Source organism: Carcharodon carcharias, chromosome 21 (genome assembly GCF_017639515.1).
Source record: "Carcharodon carcharias isolate sCarCar2 chromosome 21, sCarCar2.pri, whole genome shotgun sequence".
Lineage (NCBI taxonomy): Eukaryota > Metazoa > Chordata > Chondrichthyes > Lamniformes > Lamnidae > Carcharodon > Carcharodon carcharias.
The window spans coordinates 12,595,793-12,609,980 of record NC_054487.1 but is presented as its reverse complement, the minus strand read 5'-3'; the positions used below and the strand labels follow the sequence as shown (position 1 = coordinate 12,609,980).

General features: G+C 41.2%; 1 protein-coding gene and 1 long non-coding RNA gene across 7 annotated transcripts in view; one reads left to right on the top strand and one right to left on the bottom strand.

Moving 5' to 3' along the window:
• LOC121293286 overlaps positions 1-14,188 on the bottom strand; it is an 81,402-nt gene that overhangs the window by 34,591 nt on the left and 32,623 nt on the right. The window lies entirely within an intron of this gene.
• caprin2 (caprin family member 2) overlaps positions 1-14,188 on the top strand; it is a 77,079-nt gene that overhangs the window by 41,472 nt on the left and 21,419 nt on the right. For all 6 annotated transcript variants that reach the window (XM_041216181.1, XM_041216180.1, XM_041216178.1 and 3 more), the window contains one exon: positions 12,813-12,907. In XM_041216181.1, the coding sequence (XP_041072115.1) occupies positions 12,813-12,907 (95 nt within the window). The remainder of the gene's footprint in view (positions 1-12,812; positions 12,908-14,188) is intronic.

Sequence of the window (14,188 nt, the reverse complement as noted above, 5' to 3'; positions counted from 1 at the left end):
GAGTATTGCTGAGAAAAGAGACACATCTAAGCTTTCTGTCTTCCACTCATCAGGACACTTGCAGGAATACCAATACAAGGGGAAAACAACAATTTATACTGAGCGCTGATTGGCAATTCAATTAACTTGCAGCATTCTGTTAGTGCCTTTGCTGAAATAGGTGCATCAAAGACCTTCTTCTGCAGAATATTGGCTACCCTCATCAAATCACTTTGCATTGTATATCACGCAAACTCATGAACAGGCTGAAGACTTGTACTTTGGCCCTGAGAAGTGTCCAGTCTATCTCTGATTACCCTGGAAGGGTAAGGTATCTCAAATTTGAGCAACAATTGAAGCTAGCTGTTTCATGCTGCCACTATGCAGTAACAGTGTGAGTGGCTGTTTGCCACTAACAGGTTACTGCTGTCGAGCCAAAAATACGTTCTGCCTATCATACAAATGAGTAATGTCATATGAATTTCAGTGCCAGAGAGATGCCCGGTATGTAGGCCATGAAGTCCCAAAGACTGGTGGATCGTGTCAAACAGCATGTTCCAGCCACTGTTTGCAACAGGCAGGGTATAGACTGTAGACTGTACCCAATCAGCCCATGCTTGCAAAACGCAACAATAGGTGTGATTCCATGATTGGGCAACATTTGCTAAATAATCCGCATTGCACTAATTTACGCTGACAACCAATTTTAAGATTCAGTCGGGCTTGCAGTCTGGTGCATTTGTGTGAAGTGGAAGCTACATATATATAAATACACAGGGCCCTGTTCTTTGTGGACAAAGAGCATGTACACACACTGTGCCTGTTTTAGCTAAACAAAAGTGACAGCCATTTGCTGATTCCCTCCTCAGGGCAATGCCTTGACCAATCAGGGTCAAGCTGTCTGGTTTAAGTTTCAAACTATGCTTGGCAGTTCACTGTCAGTTACCATCACTGGTGCATTCTCCATGGCAAGGCCACTTGCCAACAAATCAACACTCTTCACATACAGTATGAGTTGTTGTCTTCTCCTTGGATTGATATTCTTGTGTCCTGAGTGCAAGCTGAAAAGCTTAGACATGTCTCTTTTTTAGCAATTGTGACTCAATTAGAATTCTCATCTAATTGTGATTCAATCCCCATCAGACTATGATTGGGTTGATACCAAATGCACCATCTTTTGCAACATTAAACAAAACCTTGCCTTCGTACCACCCCCCCACCTCTGCATGTGGAGGATCTGAAGTAGACTTCAGAAACTACTTCTGTTTGTGGCCATTTTAATAGGCCTGACAGTACTGTCTCTCCCTGAAGATGGGGACTGAAAAGGTGGGTGTTATGTGCCAGATGTGTAATGCATTTTTGTAAATTTGCAGTGGGCCAAAATGACGACAGCATGACTATTTTTCAGTTAAAATGATTACTTTCTTGGTTTCTATGCCGCCTGTAATTTGAGACTTGTCTGTCTTAAATTTCTTGACGACTCTGGCTATCAGATGGGATTATAGGGCATGTTAGTTGTAGGGTTCACAAATGCTTCTTACTTGCCTGGTGCAACACTTATAACTTGGGTTTACACATCGAAATTGTAAATTTCCTTCCAGTTTTTAACACGCACAATTTGTGGAAAAATACAAGAAATGTGAAGAATAACAGGAAAAACCAGTTCTAATCATCCACATGATTATCCAACCCCTGAAAAATATCCATCTCCTAAAATGTAGCATAGATGGTCAATGAAAATGCGTAAATCATTTTTCTAATTAACCCTTCTACAAGCCAGAAACAGTCCATAGCAATTAAGGAACACGTAGCTAACTAACCCTTCATACAGTAAAATGAGATACTAGGTATTAGATACTTGAGGGAGTCATGAGCCAAGGTTTTAAATTCATGTTTCTATTTTGTGGCAGCTTGCTGTGTTTCCTGCATTACTATAATGACTGCAATTCAGAAGTATCTTGGCTGTGCAAAATGCTTTGGGATGCTAGTGGTTGTGTCAAATGCTATATAAATACAAATCTTTGACTTAGGAAGAATGAGTCCTGAATTGGCCACAGTAAGTGAGGCAGAATTTAATAATGAATAAAACTACATCTAAAGAGTGGGAGGTGTTTAACCAAGTATTTGAAGATCTGTACACATACATGACATGTAAGGGTTCACTTGTGTAATTAAGCAACTTTGATCAACAAAGTTAAATATTAGCTAAAATGAGTTAAAAATACAAAGTAGAGATCCTACAGACAGATTTCAACAAAAGCAAAGTGATGCAAAGAGCAGTTTGAACCGAAAGAACAAAAGGAGAATTTTGACTATCAAAAGGTAACACTGAAGGCTTTCACAAATATTCAAAGGATGGCTTAAAATTGAAGTGGGACAGGCAATGTGATTGAAAATCAAGAAATGGTCGACTTGCTCAGTTACTTTTGTATCAAACTTCACAGGTATTAAAAGGACAATTTTCTAAAGGAACTAACTAGTTTAAAGTGATGGAGAAACAAATGAAATGAGACCAATGTACAGGACCTGATGGTTTCTACACTAGAATATTGAAAGTAGCTGAGAAAATTATTGCATTAGTTAAGGAGTCTATGTCACTGCCATTATTTGAGAAGGTAGGAGTGAAACTTGGAAATCATAAGCCTAGTCTAATGCTAATTGTGTAGAAGAGGAAGTTGCTACAATCTTAAGGACAGAGTGGACTTTTAGACATACAAATACTGTTGGATCTTTGATGTGAACTAACTTTTTAGGATCCTGTGTAACCGACCTGGTTGAGTTTTTAAGGTGGTGTCAAACATAGTGAGGGAGTGTCTATAGATGTTAACTATATGGACTGCCAGAAAGCCTTCAGATTCCACACAAACTTCCCCAAAAATGGATTTGGAGTGAACCTATTGACTTGAATTGGTTGGAAAATGGGGATAATGGGTATGTACTCAAATTGGGAAGATGAGACTGATATACCTCGGGGATCTGTACTGTGCCTTCAGCTTTTCATTGTAAATGCTTTGGGTGAAGAATGGAACAATATTTGTTTGTTGACAACACTTAATAGTACAGTAATTGGAGTAACAGAAGCAGATGTTGATCAATTTAAATTAATGGGCAAAACTGGCAGATGGCATTTAGTGAAGCCATTGATTTTGGACCCAGGGCCCTGAAAGAGAGAGTGCATTTTTTGGTGTAGAAGTGTGGACAACCAGAGATTCACTTCTCAAGTAGAAGTTGGTAAAGTGGTGGACAGGTACAAACATAAAGGCTAATAGAATATTGGCCTTGGCTTGAGAGGTGGAAGTGGTGATACAGCTCCAGCTCTTACTAGAGCCCTTCTGTTCTGGGCACCAAACCTCCTGAAAGGATGTTTTGGCCTTGGAGGGAATGCAATATTGATTTGCCATTCTACCAAAGCTAAAATGTTAGATTCATATAGGTTGTATAGACTAGAGGGTTGAGGGATGATCTGGTTGAGTTAATGATGACTAAAGGAGTTGACTAGTAGAGAGATACCATTTTGTCTGGTAGGAGAGTCCAGAACCAGGAGCAGGGCCTTTAAGTTGGAGCTACATTGTTCGAGTAATGCCTGAAAAATGTTTTCTGGGTTGTGGGAATTTACCATACTCTGCACCAAAACCAAGAGGCTAGGGGTCAATTGAGATTAAAAGCTGAGACTTGTTAGGGAATGTTATTAAGGCTAATGGAACCCAATGAATAGACAGTTGAGAGAGCTCAGCCACGATCTAATTGAATAGTAAAATGATTCAAGGGCCTAAATGGGCTACTCTGTTCTGAAAGAAAATACTTCATTTCAAATGTAAAGACTGTTAGATTTCCAGCGTTTGTATAGAAAAAACAAAATTGCTTTGTTCCATTCCAGAATATAAATTTCATTCCAAGTAACTGTTTTCCTTTGTCATATAACATGACCCTATCTGTATCTTGCTCGCAAGGTCTCCAACTGTTCCAGATTGCACTCCTCCTCTTTTAATGCAACATGCTGTTTTATTCCAAGTTTTTAAAATCATATTGGCCCAGTGCTTTTGTTCATGATTCCCTTCTGAGTACCAATGCTAGGACTAAACCTCTCTTATAAACCTATTGACATCCCTGATAGACTGGAGCTTTGAGTCCTAATAATTTAATGAACTTCATATCTAATAGGTTCTTTCATCAAGATGGCTTGTGGCTTGGAGGGTAACTTGCAGATAGTGTTTCCCATGTATCTGCCTTTGTCCTTTTAGGTAGATGTAACAGGGATGAAAGGTGCTATCTAAGGAGCCTTGGTGAACTCCTGCACCACATCTTGTGGATGGTGTACACAGCTGCCACTGTGTCAGTGGTGGAGGGAGTGAATGGTTAAGGTGCTGGATGGAGTGCCATACAAGCAGACTTCATTGCCTGGATGGTGTTGAGCTTCTTGTGTTAGAGTTGCACTCATCCAAGCAAGTGCAGAGTATTCCATCAAGCTCTTGACTTGTGCCTTATAGTTGGTGGACATCTATGGGGAGTTGGGAGGTGAGTTACTCTCCGCAGAATTCCCAACCTCTGACCTCCTCTTGTGGTCATAGTACTTTATATGGCTGGTCCAGTTCCGTTTCTGGTGAATGGTAACCCCAGGATGTTGATCGTGGGAGATTCAGCAATGGTAACGCTATTGATTGTCAAGGAGTGATGGCTAAATTGTCTTTAGAGATGGTCATTGTGTGGTCCGAATCTTATTTGCTACTATCAGCCCAAACCTGGATATTGTCCAGGTCTTGCTGCATTTGGACATGGACTGCTTTAGTATGTGAGGGGTCTCAAATGGTGCTAAACACTTGTGCAATCATCAGTGATTATCCCCACTTCTGGCCTCAAGGTGGAGATTGGGGAAGGTAATTGAAGCACTGAAGATGACTTGGCCTAGGATACTACACTGTGGAACTGATGATTGGCCCCCAATAACGACAACCATTTTCCTTTGTGCTAGGTATGGCTTGGAATGTGGAAAATATCCTGGATATGCTGATCCTTACATGCACTACTCTTACAAGGCATACTGTTTTGTTTCTAGTGATAAATGCAGCAGTAGCAACACATTAAAATTGGCTTTAATGTTCATACCAAACTCTTGATGGGGCTCCATTTAACTGTTTGGTCTGTACTTAACTGCATTCTTCTGGAGTTGGTCTTGGGGTCAAGATCCTTTCTGCCTCCCTAACGTTTAAATATCAACTGGCAGTTCCACAATCTTTTTGGAAAATTCTGGAACTTTTCCTTGGCAGGAGGCTGGCCAATGGAGCCAATAAATGAAGCCATCTTGGACTTGTTGATTTAACTGTTACTGGTTCAGGTGAAGGTTGTTGCAACATAAAGCTAAGATGATGGGGACCATTTGGTTGCTTGACACACCACTATCATTATAGACTAAAACATTCCAATGGTTGGTTCCCCTGTCCCCACCTTAAATCCAGAATTTTTTTTAACAATTAAGACAAGCTAACTAAATCCAAGAGCAGTCCTTAGTTCCATTAAAATACAAATTTGTGTACAAGTTTCTAGTCTAGTATTTCCCTTGTTAGATAAGGTCCTCGATTCCAGATGTGATCCTCCTATGCTAAGACAAACATATATGAATTAGGAACAAGAGGCCATTCAGCCCCTCAAGCCTGCTGTGCTGTTCAATAAGATCATGGCTGTAAGAACTCGAATTATTGAAGGGCAACTAACCTTTGTGTAGGAAGGGTTTGAAAAAGCCCTAATATTTACACAATTTTAAGGTTTAATTTTCAAGTTGTGAATACTTTCTCCACTTGGGCTGTGACTGACTATGGCCTACATAGGGAAGAGAGATTCTAAAATAGATCTTTTGTTTTGAGTTGTCTGTTGTAGCATCAAATATATTGGAAGACATCTTGAAGTATTTCCTTCAATTTCAATCAGCTCACACTTACTATGGGGCAATTCCATTTTGCTGTGTTAAATTGCCATCTTTTGTTTCCATCAACCTCTCTCGTTCTACATTTTTTGGATTAGTTGAACTTGGTTTCCCTTCCCTAAGCAGGCACAAGAATATCTACCTAAACTGTTAGCACCTTTTAAAAGGATGCATCCTGGGCAAGAGATGGTCCTTTTGTCTTGTAATGCTGCTATGAAAACTATTCATTCTGAGCAATTTTTATTTCAAAACTAGTAATAAAAATTTTAATTTTTCCCTCCCACTCCATTTAGAAAAGAGGTTTGAGTAAAAACACAGCTTGCCCATAAGCTTTATACCACTTAATCACTGACTTTTTTTTATAGCTGCTTAAAGGGTTCTCATTGAGAATTATGAAATTGTTGCAGTAATACCTACCCTCCTGACCTTAACCTTAACTGCAGGAAGACATTTTTGTCCTGTACCTCCAAGTTGGCTCATGGTACCAAGTTTCCAAATTCTTAGCTGTTGTTTGAATTTTAGCAAGCTATTGATTCATGTTCCTCTAGTCTTGCCAAATGCCTTTATTGGGCATTAGTTTAATAAAAGCTATTATGGAAATTTTCTCTTGTATCCAGGTCTCATCTTTTTGAATCACTTTGTGTAATGTCGTCACATCAATTCAGTATTCTGTGCTATACCTTTCCTAATAGATTTTTCAGCATTTGGTGAAATGGGCCAGTAGTTTCTGGAAAGCAGAGTTCCTTTCTAAACACCTGATATATTGGGAAGTTGGTGCATATATTTATTTTCATTGGTTTCCCTTCCATTTCTTATGTACATAGAGTAATCTTTGTGTTCTAATGTGGCTGTGGAGCTGTGATTGCAGATCTGCTTGGCTTTCCAAAGTGTGGAAAAGGATGAATTGTCAACTTTGGGGCTGCCTGTATTCTATTTGAAGAAAACCAGCTCCACTACTTGATCAATCCCCAGTTGTTCATTTGAGCATTTTTATTTCTTAGTCCATGATGTGAAGTGTGACATTTGCTGAGGTCTACCTTCAAGGACTCCTTGAACCTTAATCACCACCTACCTCACAGGTGGTGTTTGAGTTGAGTACGTGATTGCCTGGGATTTTCACTCATACGTACTACATGTCCAGTCCATCTGATATGAGCTTTTAAGTGTTTCAATTCCAGACTTTGCTGATGTACCTCAGTGCTGGACACCTTTTGTCCTCTTGTTTCAATGCCCATGATGGGCTAGAAGCATCTCATGTGGAACCTGTCCAGCTGCTAGATGTCTGGAGTAGGTAGTCCATGACTTGCAGGCATCCAGGAGGGTAGGTATTACTGCAACAATTTCATAATTCTCAATGAGAACCCTGAAGGCTGCACATAACTCCATCTATCTTGGAATCCCTAGGAATCTGCATTTGACACTGAAGTGAGAAATAAAATTTCCACAGCTTTGTACACAGCAAATTTTGTAAGTTTTTTAAAAAAATTTCTTTATTCCATAAGACCATAAGACATAGGAACAGAAATTAGGCCATTCGGCCCATCAAGTCTGCTCTGCCATTCAATCATGGCTGATCAGTTTCTCAACCCCATTCTCCCGCCTTGTCCCCGTAACCTTTGATGCCCTTACCAATCAAGAACCTATTTATCTCGGTCTTAAATACACTAAATGACCTGGCCTCCACAGCCTTCTGTGGCAATGAATTCCATAGATTCACCACTCTCTGGCTAAAGAAGTTTCTCCTCATCTCTGTTCTAAAAGGTCTTCCCTTTTACTCTGAGGCTGTGCCCTCGGGTCCTAGTCTCTCCTACTAATGGAAACACCTTCCCCACGTCCACTCTATCCAGGCCTGTAAGTTTCAATCAGATCCCCCCTCATCCTTCTAAACTCCATCGAATATAGACCCAGAGTCCTCAAACGTTCCTCATATGTTCAGCCTTTCATTCCTGGGATTGTTCTCGTGAACCTCCTCTGGACCCTCTCCAGGGCCAGAACATCCTTCCTGAGATACGGGGCCCAAAATTGCTCACAATATTCTAAATGTGGTCTGACTAGAGCCTTATAAAGCCTCAGCAGCACATCCCTGCTTTTATATTCTAGTCCTCTTGAAATAAATGCCAACATTGCATTTGCCTTCCTAACTACCAACTCAACCTGCAAGTTAACCTTAAGGGAATCCTAGACTAGACTCCCAAGTCCCTTTGCACTCCAGATTTCTGAATTCTCTCCCCAGTTAGAAAATAGTCTATGCCTCTTCTTCCTACCAAAGTGCATGACCTCACACTTGCCCACGTTGTATTCTATCTGCTACTTTGCCCATTCTCCTAACCTGTCCAAATCCTTCTGCAGCCTCCCCACCTCCTCAATACTACCTGTCCCTCCACCTATCTTTGTATCATCTGCAAACTTAGCCAGGAAGCCCTCAGTTCTTTCATCTAGATCAATAATGTATAAAGTGAAAAGTTGTGTTCCCAACACTGACCCCTGCGGAACTCCACTAGTCACCATCCTGAGAAGGACCCCCTTATCCCCACTCTCTGCCTCCTGCCAGACAGCCAATCTTCTATCCATGCTAGTACCTTGCCTCTGACACCATGGGCTCTTATCTTACTGAGCAGCCTTCTGTGCGGCACCTTGTCAAAGGCCTTCTGGGAGTCCAAGTAGATAACATCCATTGGCTCTCCTTTGTCTAACCTACTCGTTACCTCCTCAAAGAATTCTAACAGATTTGTCAGGCATGGCCTTTCCCTTGATGAAACCATGCTGACTATTCCTTTACTTAAATGGGAAAATTCTGAGCTTGCTCTGGCAGTTCTATTTGCTACTTCACGGTCAATGCAGACACTTCTGGAGATTGCATTTTTGGGATGGTTGAAGTTATCTACAGCCTTCAGTTCTGCTATTGATAGCTATAGTAGCTGGAATATAATTGAGAGTTATGGAGTATGTCTTCCTCAAGCTGATGGTTAGCCATAGTCATCAGCCACTTTTGAAAACAGTCCATGATCTATTAAAGGCCCACACTGATACAAGGCCACAAATCATTGACAAACAACAATTCTTGTCTTGTTGCCTCCGGTACCTTCTTCATTAAGGATTTTATTGTCTCTGGTTGGAGATTGCCATCTGTTCTGAATTTGATGTCTGTTCCATCATCAATGCCATCAAATGCCTGAGAAAGCATGACAGCAAAGAAGGTACTGAAGAGCACAGGCCATGACCCATTCCTGCTTCACATCACTTAACCTCCAAAAGGGTCTGTCCATGCATCAGTGACTCTGGCTGTCATTCCATTATAAATTGTATTGGAGTTCCATCAGGGCATCAATTTGACTAAGATTTTCCTTTCTTCTTCTGACTGTGTCGCAGACCTACGTCAGGTCAGCAAAGGCACAGTAGATTCACATCTGTTTGTGGCATATCTCTTGTATATGCCTAATTGAAGATCCTGTTGCAAGTGCCTCTGCTTTTCCTGAACCTACTTTGACTTTCTGGCAGTAGACATTCTGCTATGTGGCTTACCAGTCTGAGTAGGACTTGTAGAATCTTATGAGATTCCTCTGTGGTTGCACACAGATTTTTGTCCTTGATCTCCTGGGGAATAGTTAGTTGGTCCCACATTGTGATATGAGTTTGGCTAGTTGGAGTCCCCCATATTTGTATGTTTCTCCTAGGATCTTGTCTGAAGGTAGGGATCTGATTGTTTTGCTTTGAAAATCTCCAAAAGAAGGTTTTCTGCCCAGATTTTTGCACCTGGGCCCGTCTGGAAGCTTGTCTGTTCAGTCCTATGTAAGGTGGATGGATGGTTGAGCACGTACTTCAAATGCTCAGCCCAGTGCTGTCTGACTCTCCTGAGCTTCCCGGCCAGTGCTGAGAGCAGGTGAGTAGCCAAGTGAGGGAGAACCATACATTGTTCAGGGCTTTATAGAAGTTCCTGATGTGCTGATCAGTATAGGTTTAAAGTTCTCTGGCTTGTTTGACCCACTGTCTTGCACCCTTTCTGCATGGTCCTTTTGCTCTCCTGGGATTTCCTAGCAGTGGGTGTATCTTTATTTCCCAGCCATGCTGCATTTTTCTCCTGTATCAATTCCTTTTATCGTTTTCCCTCAAGCCAGTCTTGGTACCCTTTTGTGTTCTGAGTGTGGTGTTGTTTTTCTTTGAAGGTTGGCCATGCCACTTCCACACTTGGTTTTGTTTCAGAAGGCTGTTCTCAAGTCTGAGCCTGAAGGATCCCAGTTTTTGCACATCTAGCTTTCTTGGGGGTCTGAGTGTAAGTTGGTCTATTTTGGTGAGATGTTAAATTTCAATTGGAATGTAGCATCCTGTGGCCTGCACAGCACTGGCCTTGTAACCTGCTGATTGTTATCACTTGCTCTGGCAGGTGATGATAAAGGCACATAATACCAGTGTTTTTAGATGTTGGGTGCATCTGTGTCTATACTTTGCTTTCTGTTCTTCTGTCCAAAGATGGTTTTGGTCATTGATATTCCAGCAGGTGCCAAGCCTTCAAAGCATGGCATTGCTGTTGCATTTTGCCACACCTTGATATTCCTCCAGGGCACTATCCCAGTATGATGGTTGGCTTCTACCTTGCAATGAAGTCCTCCACAACAATGAGCTTTTCCTCCTGTGGAGTATTTGCAATAACTCTGTCCATGTCCTCATAGGATTTGACCAATGATGAGGACATTGTTGGGGTGTATGCACTGATTGGTAGTCATGACAACATGTTTATGCCCCTATGGAAAGTATTCACTTCTTTAGCAATATCAGACTCTGTTCTCGCTCACTCAGCTGATGATCAGCTTGGGGAAACCCCTATTCTCCAAAGTGGGGGGAAGTGTGTGTGAAGGTGCACTTTGTAAGAAAAGACTTGAAGCAGTCAGTCAATCTTGTATCACAGTAACTCCCTGCTAACCAGAGCAGTTCTGCACTGGGGTCATGAGCTACCAGTTTTATTAAGCAGAGTTCCTGTTTGTTCTCATCTCGTGATGTATTGTGTCTGGGTGAATCCTAAAGGAGTCCATTTCAGGATATAAACTGTGAAGGAGTTGGTAATGTTTGTGTGCACACCTGCATGTGAATTGATAAAAGTGGAGATGGATTGTGCTTGACCAACCCCACTCTGTCTTGCACATCTGTTCCCAGTGGCTTCATAAGGTGAGTTGACCAGAGATGTGGTCGACTGCAGCATCTTCTGTGTCCGTGCCTATGAGCTTTACAGCACTGTTGCAGTGCTTTTGGTATCAATAAGGTACTGTGGCATTTCCTCTGCTCTGCCTGGCAAGGCTGCAATTTTTTGCCCTGATAAAGGGTGGTTAGAGATGAGCATTCTCTTGAACACCAGTCCAAATGCTACCCTTACCTGGTTTGGCCTGTAGTGACCCAATCACTGGAGTGCCCATTGCCATGCACAAGCAGCTACATAGTCACAAGTGAGAGCTGGGTATGTTGGACTTTGAGCTGTTATCCATCCAGCTCTGAAGTGGGACGTGGCTGACTCCTGCAGAAAGGGATGACCTCTGACACACACATGTTCTTCATGTATTTAGACTTTTAGTAATACCTGTCCTGTTGGGCAGATTTTTCCAATGTGAAAATTGCAGTTTAAGTGTAGCAATTTGAAGTCATTGCATCTTTGCCACCATTTTGGAATTTCTGTGGAGACTTTCTGGACTAAAACTTGTCCTGCCCTGGGGCTGCTGACTCGAGTTCTAACTTGGAGCAAAAGCTTAATTGCTAAATTGTTTTGATAGACAAGCCACCTGTCTTGTGAACCCTCTTACCTTGCTTCAAGTCATTTGATTGAACTTTCTCTCTTCCTCCTCGAGCCTATTCCACTAACCAGCTTGGTATTGTGCACATTGTTTTGCATATCCAGTATTGTAAAAAATCTCATCCATATGTGCAAAATCAGTTTATCTTTGTTCACTTCAACTTCCAGACAATATGATAGAGGTACCTATTGAATGCATCATCCCATTAAGCTGAAATTGGTGCCTCTGCAGTTCACACTTCCTGCCTAGGAAGATGTTATCCTCAGCCCAAGTAATTAAGATGAGAACATAGAAAATTGAGATCAGCCTGCCATGAATTTGGCTTTGACTGCAGTATACAATAGACAGCATTTTTTTTTCCAACTTTTAACTGTTCTGTTGCAGAAGTGTGGATATAAGATGCTGGAGAGGTAGGTTTTTTCCTTATCTGTAATGGAAGATTTGTGAAAACTTCCCGTTAGATTGACTCTTCAACTCTAACTACCTTCAACACATCTGTGTCTCTCTTGCAACTTGGTATCCCCCTTTTAGACAGCCTCTGGTTCTATTTCAATTCGCCTTTTGAAGTGAGGTAGTTTTCCCAAGTTTAGCTCACACTGTATAGTTTTTTCATGTTCGCTTCTTCAAAGCATGCTGTGATCTTGAAAAAACAGATTCTGAAAGCAACTACCAGTTGGTGATCAAGGGAGGTGTAGACATGTATCTGTTTTCCTTTTTGCCTCCCCCAGCCCAACTTTCATATTAGCTTTATTATGTAAGTCAGTAATAGGGGCTTTGGAACACTTGTGTTACTCAACATACTTGTCAAACTGAGTCCAGATGGAAGGTCTTTGCTTCTATTGAATCTGCTTTTGGCTTGCTGACCAGTTATTGTGGGAGGGCAGCAAGATAGTGTGGGCACTAAAGCAACCCCATTTTCTCAAGGCTATGGGATAGCTATTGAGCTGACCCATGGGCTGCTGGTAGATAAACACCTTTTGCCAACTTTAAGATTGAGAAGACTTGAATCTTGGACTCTATTACTGGAAGCCTCTCCAAACAATGTTTTCTTAATGTTGCTTTGCACGCTTGCATCAAGTGTTATATTCTGTTAAGGAAGGTTTAATGCTAATGAGCTTGTGGTGTTCCTTCATCACCAGGATTTGATGGCTACAGAGGAATTCCCATACCTGGCAATGGAACATATGGACCTTTTCCAAATAGAGAGTACCCTGGGATGCCATATACTCCAAGGGTAAGTGTCATTTTTTTTTTGAAGAATTATCAGATTTTAGTTAATCATTCTCAGCCCCTTTTGCTCCTTGAACGCACTGGTTTAATTTCCTTGCTTAACTAGCCTTTTAAGAGTTTCAATAACAAAAACTTGAATCTTGTGACAAATTAGATTTTTTTGTATTGGTAGTGGTTAGTTTTTTTGGAAGTAATGTAGAAATAGATGCACAGGAGGCTGTCATTGAGTCAGTCTTGCGTGTAATAATGCTTAATTGGAACCATCAACTTTCCCCCTCTACCCTCTTATCCTTCAAATATTTAAATAATTCACCTTTTAAAATTGTTTTGGAATGCAGTCTGCAAGTGACAATTAAGACATGACCTAAACTCTTGAACAAGGTTGGTAAATGGCAACTGGTGAAATGCCATGGGACCAGAAATGAACTTTAACTATTTACAATCTTCATAAATGACTTGGATGAAGAGACCAATTGTATGGTAGCCAAACTTGCTTATGGTACAATGATAGGAAAACAAGTTGAGGATACAAAGCGTCTGTAAAAGAATATAGATGGGTTAAGTGAGTGGCAGATGGCATATGATGCAGGAAAATGAGATTGTTCGCTTAAGCAGGAAGAATAGAAAAAGTAGAATATTTAAATGGAGGCACACTGCAGAATGCTGTGGTACAAAGGGATCTGGGTGTCCTTGTACATGAATTTCAAATCATGCAGGTACAGTAAAGGATTAGGAAGATCTATGGAATGTTGGCCTAATTGCATGGAGGATGGAGTACATAAGTAGGGAAGTCTTGTTACAGCTGCATTGGTCATTGAGAGGATGGTGTATAGTTTGGCCTCTTTACTAAGGAGGGATACACTTGCATTGAAAGTAGTTCAGAGCAAGTTCACGTAACTGATTTCCTGGGATGGAGTTGCTTTGAGAAATGGTTGAGTAGGTTAGGCCTATATCATTGGAGTTTAGTAGAATTGATGCTGGAGTAGTAATCGAGAGACCCAGGATAATGCTCTGGGGACCCGGGTTTGAATCCCACCATGGTAGATGGTGGAATTTGAATTCAATAAAAATCTGGAATTAAAGTCTAATGACCATGAAACCATTGTCGATTGTCATAAAACCCATCTGGTTCACTAATGTCCTTTTAGGGAAAGAAATCTGCTGTCCTTACCTGGCGTGGCCTACATGTGACTTAAATGCCCTCCTGAGCTAGGGCAACTAGGGTTGGGTAATAAATGATAGCCTGGCTAGCATTTTTATTTTTATTTGTTTATTTGTTGAACCT